Source organism: Geotrypetes seraphini, chromosome 1, assembly GCF_902459505.1.
Source record: "Geotrypetes seraphini chromosome 1, aGeoSer1.1, whole genome shotgun sequence".
In the NCBI taxonomy this organism is placed as follows: domain Eukaryota; kingdom Metazoa; phylum Chordata; class Amphibia; order Gymnophiona; family Dermophiidae; genus Geotrypetes; species Geotrypetes seraphini.
The window spans coordinates 391,894,778-391,912,608 of NC_047084.1; the positions used below are offsets into that span (position 1 = coordinate 391,894,778).

At 46.6% G+C, this 17,831-nt stretch overlaps 1 protein-coding gene across 1 annotated transcript in view; it reads right to left on the reverse strand.

The window, feature by feature from the left end:
- The window catches only part of POLR1E (RNA polymerase I subunit E), a 220,609-nt gene that overhangs the window by 146,444 nt on the left and 56,334 nt on the right, over positions 1-17,831 (reverse strand). The window contains exon 5 of the mRNA XM_033917278.1: positions 1,191-1,249. Within this exon, the coding sequence (XP_033773169.1) occupies positions 1,191-1,249 (59 nt within the window). The remainder of the gene's footprint in view (positions 1-1,190; positions 1,250-17,831) is intronic.

Consider the following 17,831-nt stretch of genomic DNA (forward strand, 5'->3'; position numbering starts at 1 on the left):
GCCACCCATAGAAACCAAATGCATTCTCCTTATCAATGGAGCCAGGTTGACCTATTGCACCTTTCGGAAAGAAATTAAAACTGTATTGTTTGACAGATTTATCTCCTAAACAGAAGTCACACTAAATTAAATAATTTTATTCTGTCTATTTCTTGAGTACCGTATTTTCACGCATATAACGTGCGCGTTATACACGGTTTTTACAAACCGTGCATAACCTTGCGCGTTATATGCGTGAGCGCGTTTTACAAATTTTTTTTACATAGTTCCCCCCCGACGTCCGATTCACCCCCCCCGCAAGACCGCTCGCACCCCCACCCCACCCCGAAGGACCGCTCGCATGCACCCCCCACCCCCACCCTGAAGGACCGCTCAGACCCCCACAGCCTCCTGACCCCCCCCCCCATCATGTAGAAGCTCTTACCGGTGTCCTGCTGCTTCCTCTTGGCGATCCCGGCCCTTCTGTGAGCCCTGCATCTGCGCTGCTTCGTATTCCGGCAGTCCCGCCCTTTCTCTGACGTCAGAGAAAGGGCGGGACCGCCGGAAGACGAAGCAGCGCAGACACAGGACTCACAGAAGGGCCGGGACCGCCAAGAGGAAGCAGCAGGACACCGGTAGGAGCTTCTACATGATGAGGGGGGGTTCGGGAGGCTGTGGGGGTGCGAGCGGTCCTTCAGGGTGGGGATGCGGGTGCGGGTGGGAGTGCGTGCGAGCAGTCCTTCGGGGTGGGGGTGCGTGCGAGCGGTCCTTCGGGGTGGGGGTGCGAGCGGTCCTGCGGGGGGGTGAATCGGATGTCAGGGGGGGCATCAGGCTTTCAGGGTGGGGACAGGACTTCAAGGGGGAGAGAAGAGTCGGGGCGGGGGAAAGGAGAGTCGGGGCGGCGACGGGAGAGTTGGGGCAGCATGCGCGATACACGGGTGTGCGCGGTATATAAAATTTTTTTTACATATATGTCGGTTTCCTGCGCACTATACCCGTGTGCGCGTTTCATACGGGTGCGCGTTATCTACGTGAAAATACGGTAATATGTTGTACTTTCACTTATTTTAATTTTGTAATTCGCTGACTGTCCAGCTTTCTTCAGTGAGAACCGCCTAGAAGTCATCTGATTATAGCGGTATAGAAGAACAAAGCTATGTTATGTTACGTTATGTTAATACATATCCCTAGATTTCATTCAATGCTGTTACCTTTTCTCTGTATGTTCTAGATGTCATCTCTGATGTTTCTTCACTGCTGTCCATTTCATCTAAACACAAACATAAAATGTGTCAACATCTGCTATGTTGTTAATGCTCTACTGCAAGCATTCACATCTAAGAGCCCTGACTATTGCAATCTGGTGCTCGTGGGTTTACCAGTTTCTGCCCTATGTGCTCCACAGGTTGCACAAATTCAATAGTCAGGACGTTGTTTCAGTTTAGGAGGCGAGAATATGTGTCCGAATGTTATGTTACACTTTACTGGCTCAAGTGGGGAGAGTGTGGTGCAGTGGCTAAAGCTACAGCCTCAGCATCCTGATGTTGTGGGTTCAAACCCACGCTGCTCCTTGTGACCCTGGGCAAGTCACTTAATCCCCTCATTGCCCAAGTACATTAGATAGATTGTGAGCCCACTAGGACAGGGAAAATGCTTGAGTACCTGAATAAGTTAATGTAAACTGTTCTGAGCTCCCTTGGGAGAACGGTACAGAAAAATGATTGAGGCTCTACAGGCAACATTTAAGCAACAGTCCCTATTATACAGCTCTGCCGATAGAAAATTGCCTGCAACTCAGCTTAGATGTTCTGAATTCAAGGCAAATGGTATTTAATAAAATCATGTACAAGGGGACACTCGGAGAAATTGAAAGGGGACAGGTTTAGAACAAACGCTAGGAAGTTCTTTTTTACCCAGAGGGTGATGGACACATGGAATGCGCTTCCGGAGGTTGTGATAGGCCAGAGCACGATATCTTAAGGTACGATGTAAAGGTGAAGTTATAGTTCAAAACCCGATTGGCCATCATAGAATTTTAGTAGAGACGCCTGCCAAATTTGTCCATCATCATCCCCTCCCGGCCAGGCGGGACCGCCGCAGAGACCCTGGAGGGATGAGACTTCTTTAGGGAAGACTCCACCAGCAAGGACTGGTGGGAAAGTTGCGCCTTCTCAAACCCCAGGCAAGGGACAGTCCTGTACTTGACTCCATTTTGGATGGAATGGCCGGGACCGCATAGGGGGTCTCCAAATTCCGGATGAAAGCCTGGTGCAGCACCAGATTCAAAGGGAGCCGCAGGGACTCCCGAGGAGGACAAGGCTGGTCCAACTCCTCCAGGAACTCCTTTGTGTATTTGGAGTCAGACTGGAGGTCGAGGTGGAGCGCCTTCCCCATGTCCTGCACGAACTTCGTGAAAGAGGAGGGACAACTATCTGACCGACCCTCAAGGGGGGTGGTCGAACGAGACCGAGGCGCCACCAAGAAGGACGGAGAAGCCTCCCTAGAGTAATGCGGAGGCAGATCAGTGTCCCCCTGCCCCGAGCCCCAGGACGCTCCACTAAAGGAACGCGGTGGGGTCGAGGACTGCCGGCGCCTCGAGGACACCTGAGGCGAGGACCCTGGGGTCCGAGGCACCGAGGCCCCCTAGCGCCGAGATACCTCGGGAAAAAGAAGGGGACCTACCCGAAACCGGAGCCTCCCGGAGCGGTGACTTGAACAACCGAGGATTGGACAAGGACAACTCGGAGGCCTGGAGAACCTCGGTAGAGTGAAGGGCCGAGGACCGGCCCCGCCTCGGAGGGCAGTCCCGGGGTCGCTTCGCGAAGTGGCGAAATGGGGTCAAGGAACGCTCCGACCGGCGCTTCGACTTCGGGTGGCCCAAAGGCGAGGAACGCCTCGAGGTCCGAGACGAAGAATCTGACGAGGAAAGACGCCTCGACCGTCGCACCTTGCCCCGAGGGGCCTCGACGCAACGCTCAGGCTGGTCCAACACTCGCGAGGTCGAGGCCGGAGTCAAGTTAGCCAATGCCGAGGAAAGCTCCGAGGATATCAAGGCCCGAAGCATATCCTGGAACCCTGGCGCTGAAACCACAGCGGGCAGGTCAGGCGCAGCAGTGCATTCCACCGAGGGCAACCTCGAGGATGAATATTCCCTTGAGGCGGAAGCACGCTTGGAGGGCTTAGACTGTTTCGACGAGGCCGGAGGAAGAGCACTCTCACCATGGACGGCCGGAGACTCCGAGGTTGGCTTCCTCGCTGGCGCAGACCCAGAAGAAAGAAGAGGGGACTTACCCGACGCCGACGCCCTCGAGGTCGAGGCGGAGCTCTTCGAGGCAGAGGCCTGCTTAGTTGGGGCCGAGGTCTTCGAGGCCGACATCGAGACCGGGGCCGACGTCGAGACCAGGGCCGAAACCAGGGCCTGCTCCACAGCAAACAACTCAGCCATGCGGGCCCGTCGACGACGCAGGGCGTGTTTCTGGAAAGTGGCACATCGGGGGCAAGAATCGGTAGGATGATCTGCCCCTAGGCACAAAATGCACCCACGATGCGGGTCGGTAATAGACAGAAGCCGACCGCACTGGGTGCACTTTTTAAACCCGGTAAGAGGCCAGGACATAGAGAAACACGGCCGCGGCCAAACGAGGCTGTGCGGCCACGGCAAACTGGGAGCCCCCGGAAGCCAAACTACGATCGGAATAGCACAAAACAACAAAAAAATAAGAAAAAAAACCGCACAGCGACTCCCGAGAAAAAAACCCAAGAAGCCGCGGTGCTAGAAAGGCACTAAACACGGAGAGAAAAAACGACAGGGCTTTCTGGCTCCGCGGAAAACTAAGAACTGAAGCCCACGAGGAGGTGATGTGCCCTCTAGTGGGGCGGGAAGGCACACACATGCGTGGTGCAGCACCAGCAAACTTGAAATCTTCAATCAAGTTTGCTTGAAAAGCTGTCCACGTCGGGGCTCCATGGATGACGTTACCCCCATGTACCCACATGCAGAGAATATGCTGACTGCTTGTCCTGGGATAAGTGTAAATCAGATTCAATTAGAGTAAAACCTTGGGTTTACAAGTGTAATTCATTTTGAAACCATGCTTGCAATCCAAAACACTCGTATATCAAAGTGAATTTCCCCATAAGAAATAATGGAAATAGATGATTCGTTCCACAACCCCAAAACTTTAATACAAAATACTATATGTACTCGTATTGCAAGACTTTGCTTGTTTAGAACAATCACTTCACTTGCAGCAGCAGGGTCCCCGACGTCATTGGGACTTCCTTTTTTTTTTAATTCTTTATTTAATAATTTTAATACAATTATCTCAATACATCACACATTTAACATTAAATATAATTCATAAGAATAATACATCTTATCAATAGTACAGTTAAAACAATCCCATTCCCTAACTCACCCCCCCCCCCCCTCCCAGGAGACCTGGTTTCCAAAACTATAGGAGTAGAATAGTTCTTTCATAGAGCTTCTTTTTCCAATTCAATATAACTCTCCCATATATCATTAAATTTTGCCCATTGATTAGTTAGAAGGGCTGAAAGTCTATATTTTTCACACACTATTCCTAAGCGTTTTCACACATCTCTTAAAGTAGGTATATTTAACGTACGCCATTGCTGAGCTAGTGTCAATCTGGCAGCTATGAATGCCAAGTCCAAAAGTTTAGATTGAGAAAATGTTAAACCTCTATTTTTACTCCCAACAATGCCCTTTCAGCATTCAGCTTAAGTGGAGTCTGAATTAATCTGCTTACATACTCAAATACTTGACCCAAAACTTCTGAACCCTTTGACATTTCCATCACATATAATAAAATGTACCTCTTTCACCACACCCTTTCCAATAAGTAGCATCACTCTGCTTGGTACATTTATTAATTAAAACCGGGGTAGTGTACCAACGTACTAGAAGTTTGATAGCATTTTCCACCAAAGCGACAGCCCTAGCTGTCTGAAAAAGATGTGAAACAATTACACCCCACTCGTCTAGGAACCATTCCTTCCAAGTCTTTTTCCCATGCTTTCATATATGATGTTTTGGTTACTTTATCTTCATTTATAATTTTATATAACCAGGAGACACACCCTTTTATTACTGGTTCTCCTAACCCTCTTTCAAATTCAGATTTCTTTAAAATTCCATTACTCTTCGCATTATATATAGTTTTTTATCTGTAGATAAGGGAAAAGATCTCTCGCTTCTAATTGATATTGATCCTGAATGTCTATGAAAGCTTTTACCTCCCCTTCTTCATCTAGTTGACCAAAACATGCTAACCCTTTTGCCTCCTTCTTAAAAATTCCCCACTCCCTGCTCCCACTTCTTAAAAATTCCCCCCTCCCTACCTGGTATAAAGTCTCGTGCATATAATATAGGGGAGGAAAAAATACCTTTTTCTCTACCTAAAAGTTTTTTCCTAACCCTTTTCTATATTTTTAGAGAACATTTACTGAAGGAATTATTTATATTTGTTACATCTTTTTCTCCCATCCATGGTAAGCATTTAAAATCTTATACCTTCTCTCCCCTCTAACATTGCTTATTTTACTTTTACCCAAAGCTTAGGAGGAGATGAATGCCATTCAACCACTGCTCTCAACTGTGCTGCTTTATAATAATTCTCCAAGGAAGGTAAACCTAGTCCTCCTTTCACCTTAGACTTAAACATTGCCTGCCTTCCAACCCTTGGCCGCTTTCCTCCCCATATAAATCTCAATATCATATTATTCCATTTTTGAAAAAACTGTTATGGAATTTCTATCGGTAGGACTTGGAATAAATAAAGAAACCTAGGGAGAATCATCATCTTTACCACTTCCATACATCCTAACCAGGAAATGAACAACTTGTTCCATTTAAGTCTTTCTGAATGTCCTTTACCAATGGTATATAATTTTGCTGGAACAAAAGTGTCCAGTCTGCTCCCAAGGTTATTCCCAGGTAGCGAACAGAACTCTTTACCCATCTCGGGTAATTCCATAATCCTCTCTGTTGATTCTGAGATATTCATCAATTCCATCTTATTTAAATTAGCTTTAAACCCTGATAATTGGCCATATTCACCTATAATACCTTTAAGGTTAATTAGTCTTCTCAGATGTCTCAACGATAGCTAATATGTCATCTGCAAACAGAGATAGTTTTTGCTCTTTACCCACCACCCTCAGGCCTTTTACCTGTTGAGATTGTCTGATTTTTGTGCTAAACGCTCAATAATTAATGCAAAAAAAAAAAAAATCAAGGGGGACAACAGGCAACCATGCTTTGTCCCTCTTTGGAGTTCAAATGTAGTGGAGTAAGTTCCATTTATTTTAATGCATGCTAATGTGCTATTATATAGTGTAAAAATCCAATTCCTATATCTTTTCCCAAGGCCCATATGCCCCAAGACTGCATCCATAAACCTCCATTCGAATTGGTCAAATGCTTTTTCAGCATCGACCGAGACTGCCACCCATCCTGTTCTTTCCTTTTTAGCCCTCCATACCAAATCTAACACCTTTCTAATCCCATCAGATGCTTTTTTCCGGTGTTAAAACCTACCTGATCCGGGTGGATAACTGACAGCATATATGATGACAGTCTATTAGCAAGGACTCTGGACATGATTTTTGTATCTATTCCCAGCAAGGAAATGGGTCTATAGCTAGCACAGTATGTATTATCTATTCCTATTTTAGGTATTATTGCAATTCCCGCCAATCTCATAAAATATGGCAGTTCTCTATCTTTTAAATTGTTAAATAATTTGGCTAAGAGAGGGGTTATGTAGGATATAAATTTTTTATAAAACATTCCTATAAATCCATCCATTCCTGGAGACTTGCCTGCTTTAATTCGACGTATTACTCCTCGAATCTCATCCTCAGTTATATCTTCATCCAATCTTTTGGCCTCTGAAACTTAAAGCTTATTTAATTCTAACTGAGACAAGTATTGTGTCAAGGATATTTCCTGTCCCTGATATTCTGATGTATATAGTGTCTTATAAAATTCCACAAACCTATCATGTATCTCCTTCTCTTTTGACAGGAGATCACCATGTTTGGATCGTATGCCCGTAATATTGCTTTGCTGATGTTGTACTTTAATGCAGTATGCTAATAATTTCCCTGCCCGATTCCCAGATTCGTAATGTTTAAGTCTAAGGCAGTCTATATTGAATTGAATGGCTTCATCTTCCATTTTTCCTAAAAGTCATACAAATCTCTTATTTGGGTCCTAATCTGTTCCCCACCAATTCCCTTTTTATGTTGTATTACTAATCCCATCAATTTTTCTCTTAATCTTTTTTCCTCCTTTTCCCGGGTCTTTTTCTTATAAGATGCTATAGAAATCAACTCTCTCCTTAAGACAGTTTTTAATGATTCTCAAATCGTAATGGGTGAGTAATGATCAGTACTGTTATCCAAAAAATTTCTGATAGATTGTTCTATTTTCTGGACTATCTTAGGATCTTTTAATAGAGTATCGTTTAATTTCCAATATCGTGTCCCTATTATTATTATTATTATTATTATTGGGGCAGTCATTGTGACTTCCTAATGGTGGTGCTGGTGTGAGAATCTGAAGTCTATTGGCATCTGGGGCTGTTATAGCGTGGTCTGTAGCTCTAGGAATATCTCTGGCCGGCCAGACAAGCCCGAGGAATTTTGATGAAACCTGTATGAGACACGAAAATTGCTGTGACCTCCTCCCAAGACACATCAAGGCTTGTTGTCCAGCAGGGACTTAGGACAACGGTCTGCCACACTGATCAGTCCATCTACTCCATTACCAAAAAGTATTTGACCTTTAAAAGGAAGACTGCCAAGAGTTACCGTGGAGGCCGAATCTCCAGTCCGAAGGTGGATCCAGAGAGTTATGCGAGCTGAAATAGCATAAGTTGAAACTTTGCCAAGAACCTGTATAAAGGCCATTCAAGGCATCTGCCATAATCAACCCCCTCTAGAACCAGCTGGAGGGAGGTGTCGTCCTCTGCTGAAGGTTCTTGGAGCAATTTTGTGCGACAAGCACACGCCACAAAGGAGGCAGCTGCTGCGGCCTTAATACTCAAAGAAGCAACCTCAAAAGGCTTCTTCAAGACTAGGTCCATCCGGCGATCCTGAAAATCTTTCAGCCCTCCTTCACTTGGGAAGGCAGTGCGCTTAGTCCCCTTAGCCACCTCCAAATCTAACTTCATTTGCTCAAATAGCTGCTGAAAATCTGGCACCATAGGAGAAGCTTATTCATAATCTTAGTCTAAAGGAATTCTCTGGTGTCTCCCCCTGCTCAGTAACTAGAGCAGTGTGATCTGGATGTGACAGCAGAAAAAGGTACATCAGAGTATTAAAACGACTCATGACGGTACATTGAGATATGGAGGGCTGAAACCCCAAGATCAGTTCCTGTATGGTGTTTGCTATAAAAACGGTGGACAGAGGCTGATTTAAACAGTTGATGAACAGAAGGGTCATCACCCACATCAGTGTTTTCAGAGACCACTTGGATAACAGTATTAAGGTCATCCAGAGTGAACGCAGTATCTGTGGTATCTGTGTGCCAAGTAAGGCTGTCCGGGTCCATGAGGACAGGGGTACTGGGGGCCTGAACAGAGAAGCTTGTGCAGCAACCATCGTCTACACTGCATGGGTCAGGTCTGTAAGTTACGCTCTCCACATGAGCTGAACAAACTCCGGGGAAAAGCCACATATCTGAGCGAACATCGGTTCCTTGCGAGTCAAAGACAAGGTCTGTAAAAGATCCCCAGACTCTGTATACCTGCTCTTTGTGTCATCACCAAAAACTGGCTCTAGGTAAGATTTTCTGCCCATTTCCAAGACCTAAACAAGTTCCCCAACCCTAGATGAATCAAAGGAGGCAAGAACTGAAGCTCCCGCCCCTCCCCCCTCCCCTCACATACCACAGCACGCGGTAAATGGATAATCCTCTGCCGGTAAACCGGCGCAATCCACACAGGAATTCAACTCCATAGAGATGGAGGAGTCCATTTCTGAAGATTTCAATTGAAATTGAGGGGTTGCGAGGCAGAAAAAGGAAGTTCAAAAAAAGATCTAGCTAAAAATCCAAGATGGCCACCACCAGGAAATTCACGCTTAAAATGCCTCTTGGAAACTGGATAAAACTTCAAAACATGTCGATTTAGAAGTTTTTCGGGGGGGGGGGGGTGGAAAACCTGACCCCTTATCCCCAGAAAGTGCTAAAAAACCCATTTTCAGACACCCCCCCTCTCCGCCTCCCCCCCCACCAAGTCTCCCATAGGAAACAATGGGGTTGTACTTACAGTCTCAAAAGTGACAATCTGTCAGCTCTGTCTGTGCAGCTGAATTGAAGGGAAAGGAATTTCTGCCTCAAATTTTCTTCAAATAGTCCAATCTCCAGGATCTTCAGGCTGCCAGTCAGACAGATCCTGACCAAGACCTACTCCCCCTCGTAACATCCTATGTGTGAAAATGCAGCCTGTGCACTGATACCCTAAGGGCTCTTACTCAGGGCACATACAGCCTGCGCTTAAAAACCTCTGACAGGGTCAAAAGGTAAGCAAGCTCCCAGGGGGACAGTCCCCAAACTCCGAAGGCGGCACACAGCAGGCTGGTTCCACAAGTCCACCCGAAGCTTGCCCACTGGGGCAGTAGCCCAGCTCCATGGAAACTGTATCCTTTCTCGGGCAGAGAACCCATCCAAAGTTGTCTCAAAGAGCCAAAGCCATTGAAAAAGATGAGATTTAGTGAAAAAAAAAAAAAAAAGAAAAGAAGTGTCAGACTAGAAAGGTTTCTGCATGGTTCACTTGCGGAAATGAAAATTGCAAGGGGCTCTGTATTCCTCAGCCAAGTGGGAGAAGTGGAGAGAAAAAATAGCCAAGGAGGCGAAAAACTTCAAGCCTTTCGTTAGATACATTAAGGGGAAACAACCCGCAAAGGAAGCGGTGGGATCGTTGGATGATAATGGAATAAAGGGAGTGCTAAAGGAGGACAAAGCCATCGCCGATAAACTGAACACATTTTTTGCGTCTGTATTTACCAAAGAGGACATACACAACAAACCGGAATCTGACAGGCTATATGCTGGAGGCGAAGACGGGAAACTGACAAGGTTGACAGTTAGTCTAGAAAAAGTATGCAGGCAGATTGATAGGCTTAAGAGCGACAAATCCCCAGGACCGGATGGCATCCATCCGAGGGTCATTAAAGAACTGAAAGGGACTATAGCTGAACTGCTTCAACTAATAGCCAATCTGTCAATTAGATCGGGAAGGATTCTGGAAGACTGGAAGGTGGTGAATATTACACCAATCTTCAAAAAAGGTTCGAGAGGAGATCTGGGAAACTACAGACCGGTGAGTCTGACTTTGGTACCGGAAGAGATGATAGAGGCGCCGATAAAAGACCGCATCATTGATCACCTTGACAGACACAAATTGATGAGGACCAGTCAGCACGGCTTCAGCAAAGGACGATCTTGCTTGACGAACTTGCTGCACTTCTTCCAGGGGGTAAACAAGCAGACAGACAAGGGAGACCCGGTCGACATTGTATATCTGGATTTTCAGAAGGCGTTCGACAAGGTTCCGCACGAACGACTACTTTGAAAAATTGAGAGCCATGGAATAAGAGTGTGAAATACTCAGGTGGATTAAAAACTGGCTAGCAGATAGGAAACAGAAAGTGGGGGAAAATGAACAATACTCGGACTGGAAGAATGTTACCAGTGGAGTGCCGCAGGGCTCGGTACTTGGACCTGTGCTCTTCAACATATTCATAAACGATCTGGAAATGGGTACGACGAGTGAGGTGATTAAATTTGCAGATGATACAAAGCTATACATAGTGAGGACGCAGGGGGATTGTGAAGATCTGCAACGTGACATAACCACGCTCAAGAAATGGGCAGTGACATGGCAAATGAGGTTCAACGTGGATAAATGTAAGGTAATGCATGTTGGTATCAAAAATCCCACACACGAATACAAGATGTCCGGGGCAGTACTAGGAGAGACCTCCCAGGAAAGAGACCTGGGAGTACTGATCGACAAGTCAATGAGGCCGTCTGCACAATGCGCAGCGGCAGCGAAAAGGGCGAACAGAATACTAGGAATGATTAAGAAGGGGATCACGAACAGATCAGAGAAGGTTAGCATGCCGCTGTACCGGGCTATAGTACGCCCTCACCTGGAATAATGCGTCCAGCACTGGTCGCCATACATGAAGAAGGATATGGTACTACTCGAAAGGGTCCAGAGAAGAGCGACTAAAATGGTTAAGGGGTTGGGGGAGTTGCCGTACGGTGAGAGATTAGAGAAGCTAGGCCTGTTCTCCCTTGAAAAGAGGAGACTGAGAGGAGATATGATCGAAACATTCAAGATAATGAAGGGAATAGACTTAGTGGATAAAAATAGGTTGTTCACCTTCTCCAAGGTAGAGAGAACGAGAGGGCACTCTCTGAAGTTAAAAGGGGATAGATTCCATACGAAAGTAAGGAAATTCTTCTTCACCCAGAGAGTGGTGGAGAACTGGAATGCTCTCCCGGAGTCTGTTATAAGGGAAAACACACTCCAGGGATTCAAGACAAGGTTGGACAAGTTCTTGCTGAACCAGAATGAACGCAGGTCTCGGTTAGGGCACAGGTCTTCAACCTGGGGGCCGCCGCATGAACGGACTGCTGGGCACAATGGACCACTGGTCTGACCCAGCAGCGGCAATTCTTATGTTCTACAAAATGTGTGGATTTCTACAAGACCCGGTTTGCGGGTTGAGGTGAAACACCTTTAGTATCGATTCTAGAAGGGACATAACAGAAACTGACTTTGTGGAATTAATTGTGATTATAAATTTTTTTTTTTTAAATATGTGTTTATTAACAGTGAAGCGGCACAAACAGCCGGGAGAGAACAATCCCAGAACAGGCAATCAAATAACACAAAGTATATAGGAACATCTGACATGTGAGAAGCAAACGAAAAGACAAATTCACCCTGTACAATTCAACACCCGGAGATTGTGGAAGCTTCCCCATTCGTTGTCAGTGCACCCCCCACCTTTTACATTTTCTCCCAGAAGTCCCAAGAAACCACCCCCAAAGCCCACACAACAATCCACTCACTCCAGTCATTCACAACCCAAGATCAGCAACATGCACTCTCCCCCCCTACCATCCCCCACAGTCACTCCCCCCCTACCCCTAGAGAGAAGAGCTGCGTAAAGAGAATGTAAACCAAAAGAGCTGAGAGATCTACCAAAAGAGGCGGGTGGATCCTAAGAACCAAAAAGAATCCACATCACTGAAGCGGAAGCCAAACACCACTAAGGTACCAGCTCCACAACAGCGGTAGACTGCAACAGGCCGTCCCACAAAGCAACGTAGTATTTCCCCTCAGGGCTAGAAACACCTTTATGCCATTGTCGTTCAAAAGTGGCCATTTCCTTCAATTTTTAGTGCGCCACATCCCAGCGGGTGGAGAATCCTCTGAGATCCAACTAGACAAAATAGTTTTCTTGAGGACAAGTAAAACATTATAAATGAAATGTCGTCGGGGGACAGACAGTCCCTGCTCCAGGAGAGGCTCTTGCAGCCCCAGCAACAGGGTTCCATAGTCCCACTCCACATTCTGCTGGAGTACATCGTCCAATAAGGACAGCACCTCCCGCCAGAGGGTGAGTTTGGAACATTCCAGAAAGGAGTGCAGATACGTACCCGGAAGGCATTTACATTTAACACAGAAGACATCATCCCACAAACCCAAGGAGGCTCCCCTTCGTCTAGTTAAATAATAACGGTGCAGGAGTTTAAACTGAATCTCCTGGTATTCAATAGATTTAGTGAAGGCATAGAGTGTAACAAAACATTCTAGAAACTGATGCTCTGCAATAGGCACTCCCAGATCATCTTGCCAGGCCTCGCGCACTTTAGAAATCCCATCTGTGGAGCACGAAAACTTTAAGATCTTATACCAATGTGAGAGCATATTTAGAGAAACCTTGGTATGTAAAAATTGAGTATCAAGCCCCCCCAAGTATCCACGCTCCAGGTGAACGTCTACGTTCAGTGTCCCAGTAGTGGCGAAGCTGGAAGTACGAGAACATAAGACAGTTGGGGAGGCCCCACTGCTGCTGCACCTGGGAAAAAGATTGAAAAGAGCCCGGTACAATGTCTATCAGTTGTACCATGGATCTACAGCCCCTAGATGCCCACCCCCGGAAAATCGAACTCCCCCATCCCGGCTGAAAATTGGAGTTTCCCAAGAAACAAAGAAAGGGAGAGACTGTCAGACTGAGCCCCTGTCTACGTCTCCACCATCGCCAAGCCTGCCGCAGCGGCCACATAAAGTATATATGATCCCTATACCGATGAGAAGGGTCTGACTGGGAGTGGAGTAAGTTCATAAACAGAAATGGAGCACTCCAACCCTCAATCCAACCCGGAGGGAAGTAACGTTCATACCCTGTATGTCCTTCATGGATCCAGCGCATCAAAGCTGCTACATTGTAGAGACGGATGTCCGGGACATTCAGCCCCCCTATCGACTTATCCATCATCAGTTTCACCAAACTAATCCGGGAAGCTTTAGAGCGCCAAATAAACCGGGAAATAAGTGATTTAAATTTAAGTTCCTCTCTACGCCTCAGCCATATTGGTATCGTCTGTAAGGGGTATAGCAATTTAGGAAGCATTACCATTTTGACTAGAGCCACCCTACCCATCAGGCCTAAGGAAAAATTATGTTATTACCTGTTAATTTTCTTTCCCTTAGACGCAGCAGATGAATCCAGAGACCAATGGGATAGCTCACATCTACCAGCAGGCGGAGATAGAGAAACTGATTAACAGGTGGTCTTATTGGCTGGCACTCCTCCTGTCTCATCAGTATAGCTCCTTGCCCAAGCACATTGAACCATCAATAGGCATAGCATGTAAAAAACTTCTTTCCCAGAACAAATCGCAAAAGGCAACGATACAGAAAACAACCATCAACAATAACCAATCACGAAAGTCGCACACGAAAAAACCGACAACCAAATACCAGAAAGGGTGGGGCTCTGGATTCATCTGCTGCATCTAAGGGAAAGAAAATTAACAGGTAATAACATAATTTTTCATTCCCTAGCAACAGCAGCAGATGAATCCAGAGACCAATGGGATGTAGCAAAGCAATCCTCAATCTGGGTGGGAAGCAAACGCCACCTCCGCAACCACCGAAGCACCAAAACGCCCCTATCGCATGTGCCCGCACATCCATGCAGAAACGCGGAGAGAAGGCACTCTCGGAAGACCAATTAGCCACGAGACAAATCTCCTCCAAGGAAAAAACCTCTGGGCCGAGCCCAAGAAGTAGCCATCGCTCCAGCGGAATGGTCATGAAGTTCAATCGCCACCCGCTTCCCTGCCAGCAGGCAAGCATAAAGAATATCCTCCTGGACCCATTGAGCGAGGTAGGCATCGGACGCCGCCATACGCATGAGGCGTCCCTTGAAGAATACAAAAAGGAGATATAAACAACTAAAAGATGTTAGAAACCGAGCTCGCGGAGAACGCTACATACGTATCAAAAAATGCAGTGAATAAAAGCACTGCTCCCAATTTCTCCTCCCAGGAAGAAGGAAGGAAAAGCGAGCATGACGTAAAAGAAAGGATGACACCCCCCTAGAAAGAAATAGTGGTACCATCCGAACTGATACCCCATATGACGGAAATCAGAAATAGGAATCCCCGTTGAACAAGGCCTGCAACATAGCAACTGCAGAGCTGAAGCCATGGCCACAAGGAACCCCATGTTCAACGGCACAGCTCTTTAGAGTCCCAAAAGACAAGGCTAAAATGAAGCCGTCAGTAAACTTAGAAGAAGTACATGAAGATTGTACTCCAAACCGGGCTTTCTAAGAGGCGCATGAATATACCGCACTCTGTTTAGGAACTGAACTACAGGAAGCTGAGAAGTCAGCGAAGAGCCATATACCTAGCCCTTGTAACAAGCCAAGAATGGCACCAGAAGCTGAAGGGAATTGAACGCTAAGCCCTCGGCAATACACTTGTGCCAAAAAGGAACTCTGGAGTGGTTCAAACGTGAAGAAGCACCCAAGAAAGGAAAACCCTCCAAAAGGAAGCAGAAGCCACAGGAGAAGATGTCCGTAGCACCTGGATAAGAGAAGAAACAACCTTCTTTGCATAACCCGTACACGTCAGCCAAGATTATCTAAAAAAAACTAGGTCATAATACTAAAGTAGTACAAATATCCATGTGGATCGGACCCTAGGCGGGCAAAGCCGGAGACGCCAGGAAACTTCTTAGTCCAGCTGTCAAGACTCATCAAATCCGCATAGGAAGGAAGGCGCCGTCAATCCAGGGATTCTACACACACTGTGCCCGGAAGGCGAGCTCGAGATGGCAAATCCAAGCCATCATCAGCCAGCGGAAAACACTGAAAAGGAGAAGGCAGAGGCGAGAAAGGAGCCATGCAGCAACCCCCTCTAACTCCCACTCCCTGTGCCCGCCGAAGAAGCTAGGAAGAGTAGAATTGAGAGACGGGGCCCTGAGGTCCAGGTCAAGGAGATCTCGCTTTCCTAAAAGGAGCTAGAACGCCTGAGCCACAAATCACAATACCCAGGATGCCGAAGATTATACTAGTACTAACATGCACACTTTCAAGAGCGTACACAACGCTGTACACAGTAACATCCAAGAAATGGGCCATGCTCAGATTCCGCGGAGAGAATCAAGTCAAGTTTATTAACAAAATTTGATTAATCGCCTATTATAATCACTAAGCGATGTACATAACAAAAATATAATAAAGTAAAAAGGGATTCACAATTTAACAAAAAACATTTAACTTGAACAAACATACAGTTGGGAAGGAAAAGATAAAAGTTTCAATTTTTGTTTGGGGTAGAATAAAGGAAATAACAATAGGTAAAGGGGAGTAAAAAACCTCAGCAATTATAAACATACTATGCTTTAAACATTAAAAGCATCTCTAAATAAATGTAGAGAAAGACCCCCATCCTAATACTGACCAAAAGGACCCTCAGTGGCAATCCGGAAGAATGATCTGAAGCTCCAGAAATATAGCCTGACCCTGCTCAAGAGTAGAAGAATGAACAGGTACTGAGTCGCCTCTGAAGACCAGACTCCTGGAGCTGAGGATGGAAGCCACCAGAAAATAGAACTTGCAACTGCAAGGCAAAAAAGGCATACTCACAACCCGGCTCACAGGGCTGTTAGACGCCGGCAGGAACAAGTTGAGCACCACTGAGAGTACCCAATCAGGGAAAGCAGATGCAGTCTCTCTCTTTTTTTTTTTTTTTTTTCAGGGAAAGAAGAAAAAATAGAGACCTAAATAGACCCTTTATCATAGGAGGGAGGGTGAGGCAGGGACCTGGGGGGGGCTCAGGTGTAACCCCTAAAGCCGGCACCGTTCAGCCGGACACCCCTGTCTCACTGAAGAGAAAAATCTCAACAGGAGAAATAGAATTAATTGTAAGCTCACTGAAGAGAAAATCTCAACAGGAGGGATAGAATCGTAAGCTCACTGAAGAGAAAATCTCAACAGGAGAAAATAAGTTTCCAGCCACAGCCAGAATCCAGGAGCTAGGTGAATAGCGACTTTGTCCTGCTGGGAGATAGAGAATACTGATGAGACAGGAGGAGTGCCAGCCAATAAGACCACCTGTTAATCAGTTTCTCTATCTCCGCCTGCTGGTAGATGTGAGCTATCCCATTGGTCTCTGGATTCATCTGCTGCTGTTGCTAGGGAAAGGTAGATCCTGCCACGCCTGACACAGCCGGCCAATCTCCTCCAGGGGCCGCAGAATATTAGCCGTATAAAAGGTGGACTGCTGCGTACTCAAAAAAATACCCAAGTACCGCATAGGCTTAGCCAAAGGTGGGATAGTCAGTGACGCATGCCACTGTTCCAGAGGCCCCCCGGCCAACAACAAAAGTTCAGACTTAGTGCAGTTAACTTGAAGTCCCGAGAGTATCCCAAATGATTTCACCACCGCAAGTGCCCTATCCAAATGAATTGGGGCTCGATCCAGATACAGGAGAATGTCGTCCGCAAAAAGGCTGATCTTACATTCTTGGCCCCCCACCCACACCCCCTGAATTTGGTCACTCCGTCTAATTTTTATGGCTAAGGGCTCTATGGCCAAGAGAAAGAGCAGAGGGGACAGCGGACAACCCTGTCGAGTACCCCGCTGGAGATCAAAGCAGTCCGTCATACCCCCATTAATTATCAGACAGGCCCAGGGCTCATCATACAGTGCCCTCACCAAGGCGAGGAAGGATCCCTCAAATCCGTACCGCTCCAAGAGCCAGAAAAGGTACTCCTAGGAGATGCTGTCAAACGCCTTCTCCATATCTAGCCCAGCAAAGGCCGATTGTCCCCCTCTCCCCACATGGGACCGAATCGCTCCCAGCACTTTCAGCAAGTTCATAGATGCATAGCAGCCCGGCACAAAACCCACCTGGTCAGGGTGAATAAAGCTCGGCAAGATAGCATTTAACCGGCACGCTAAGATGGCCGCTAACAGCTTTGCATCCTGGTTTAAAAGAGAGATGGGCTTGTACGAGCTGACCAATTCGTGATCCATGCCCGGCTTCGGTAAAAGAACCACATGAGCTAGATTATCCTGGAACAAGCCCTCACCCTCAGATATTCCATTATACAGATCACATAAGGGTTGCGCTACCAAGTCCTGGAGTATCAATAATAATAAAAAGTTAAGCGCGCATGCGCACTTGCGTCGCGTGTTCCCTGATCTGTCGCGGCAGCACGAGTGCGCATGCGCGCGTATTACGTCACCACAGCCTCCCTGCTCTCCACCTCGCGCCGCTGCT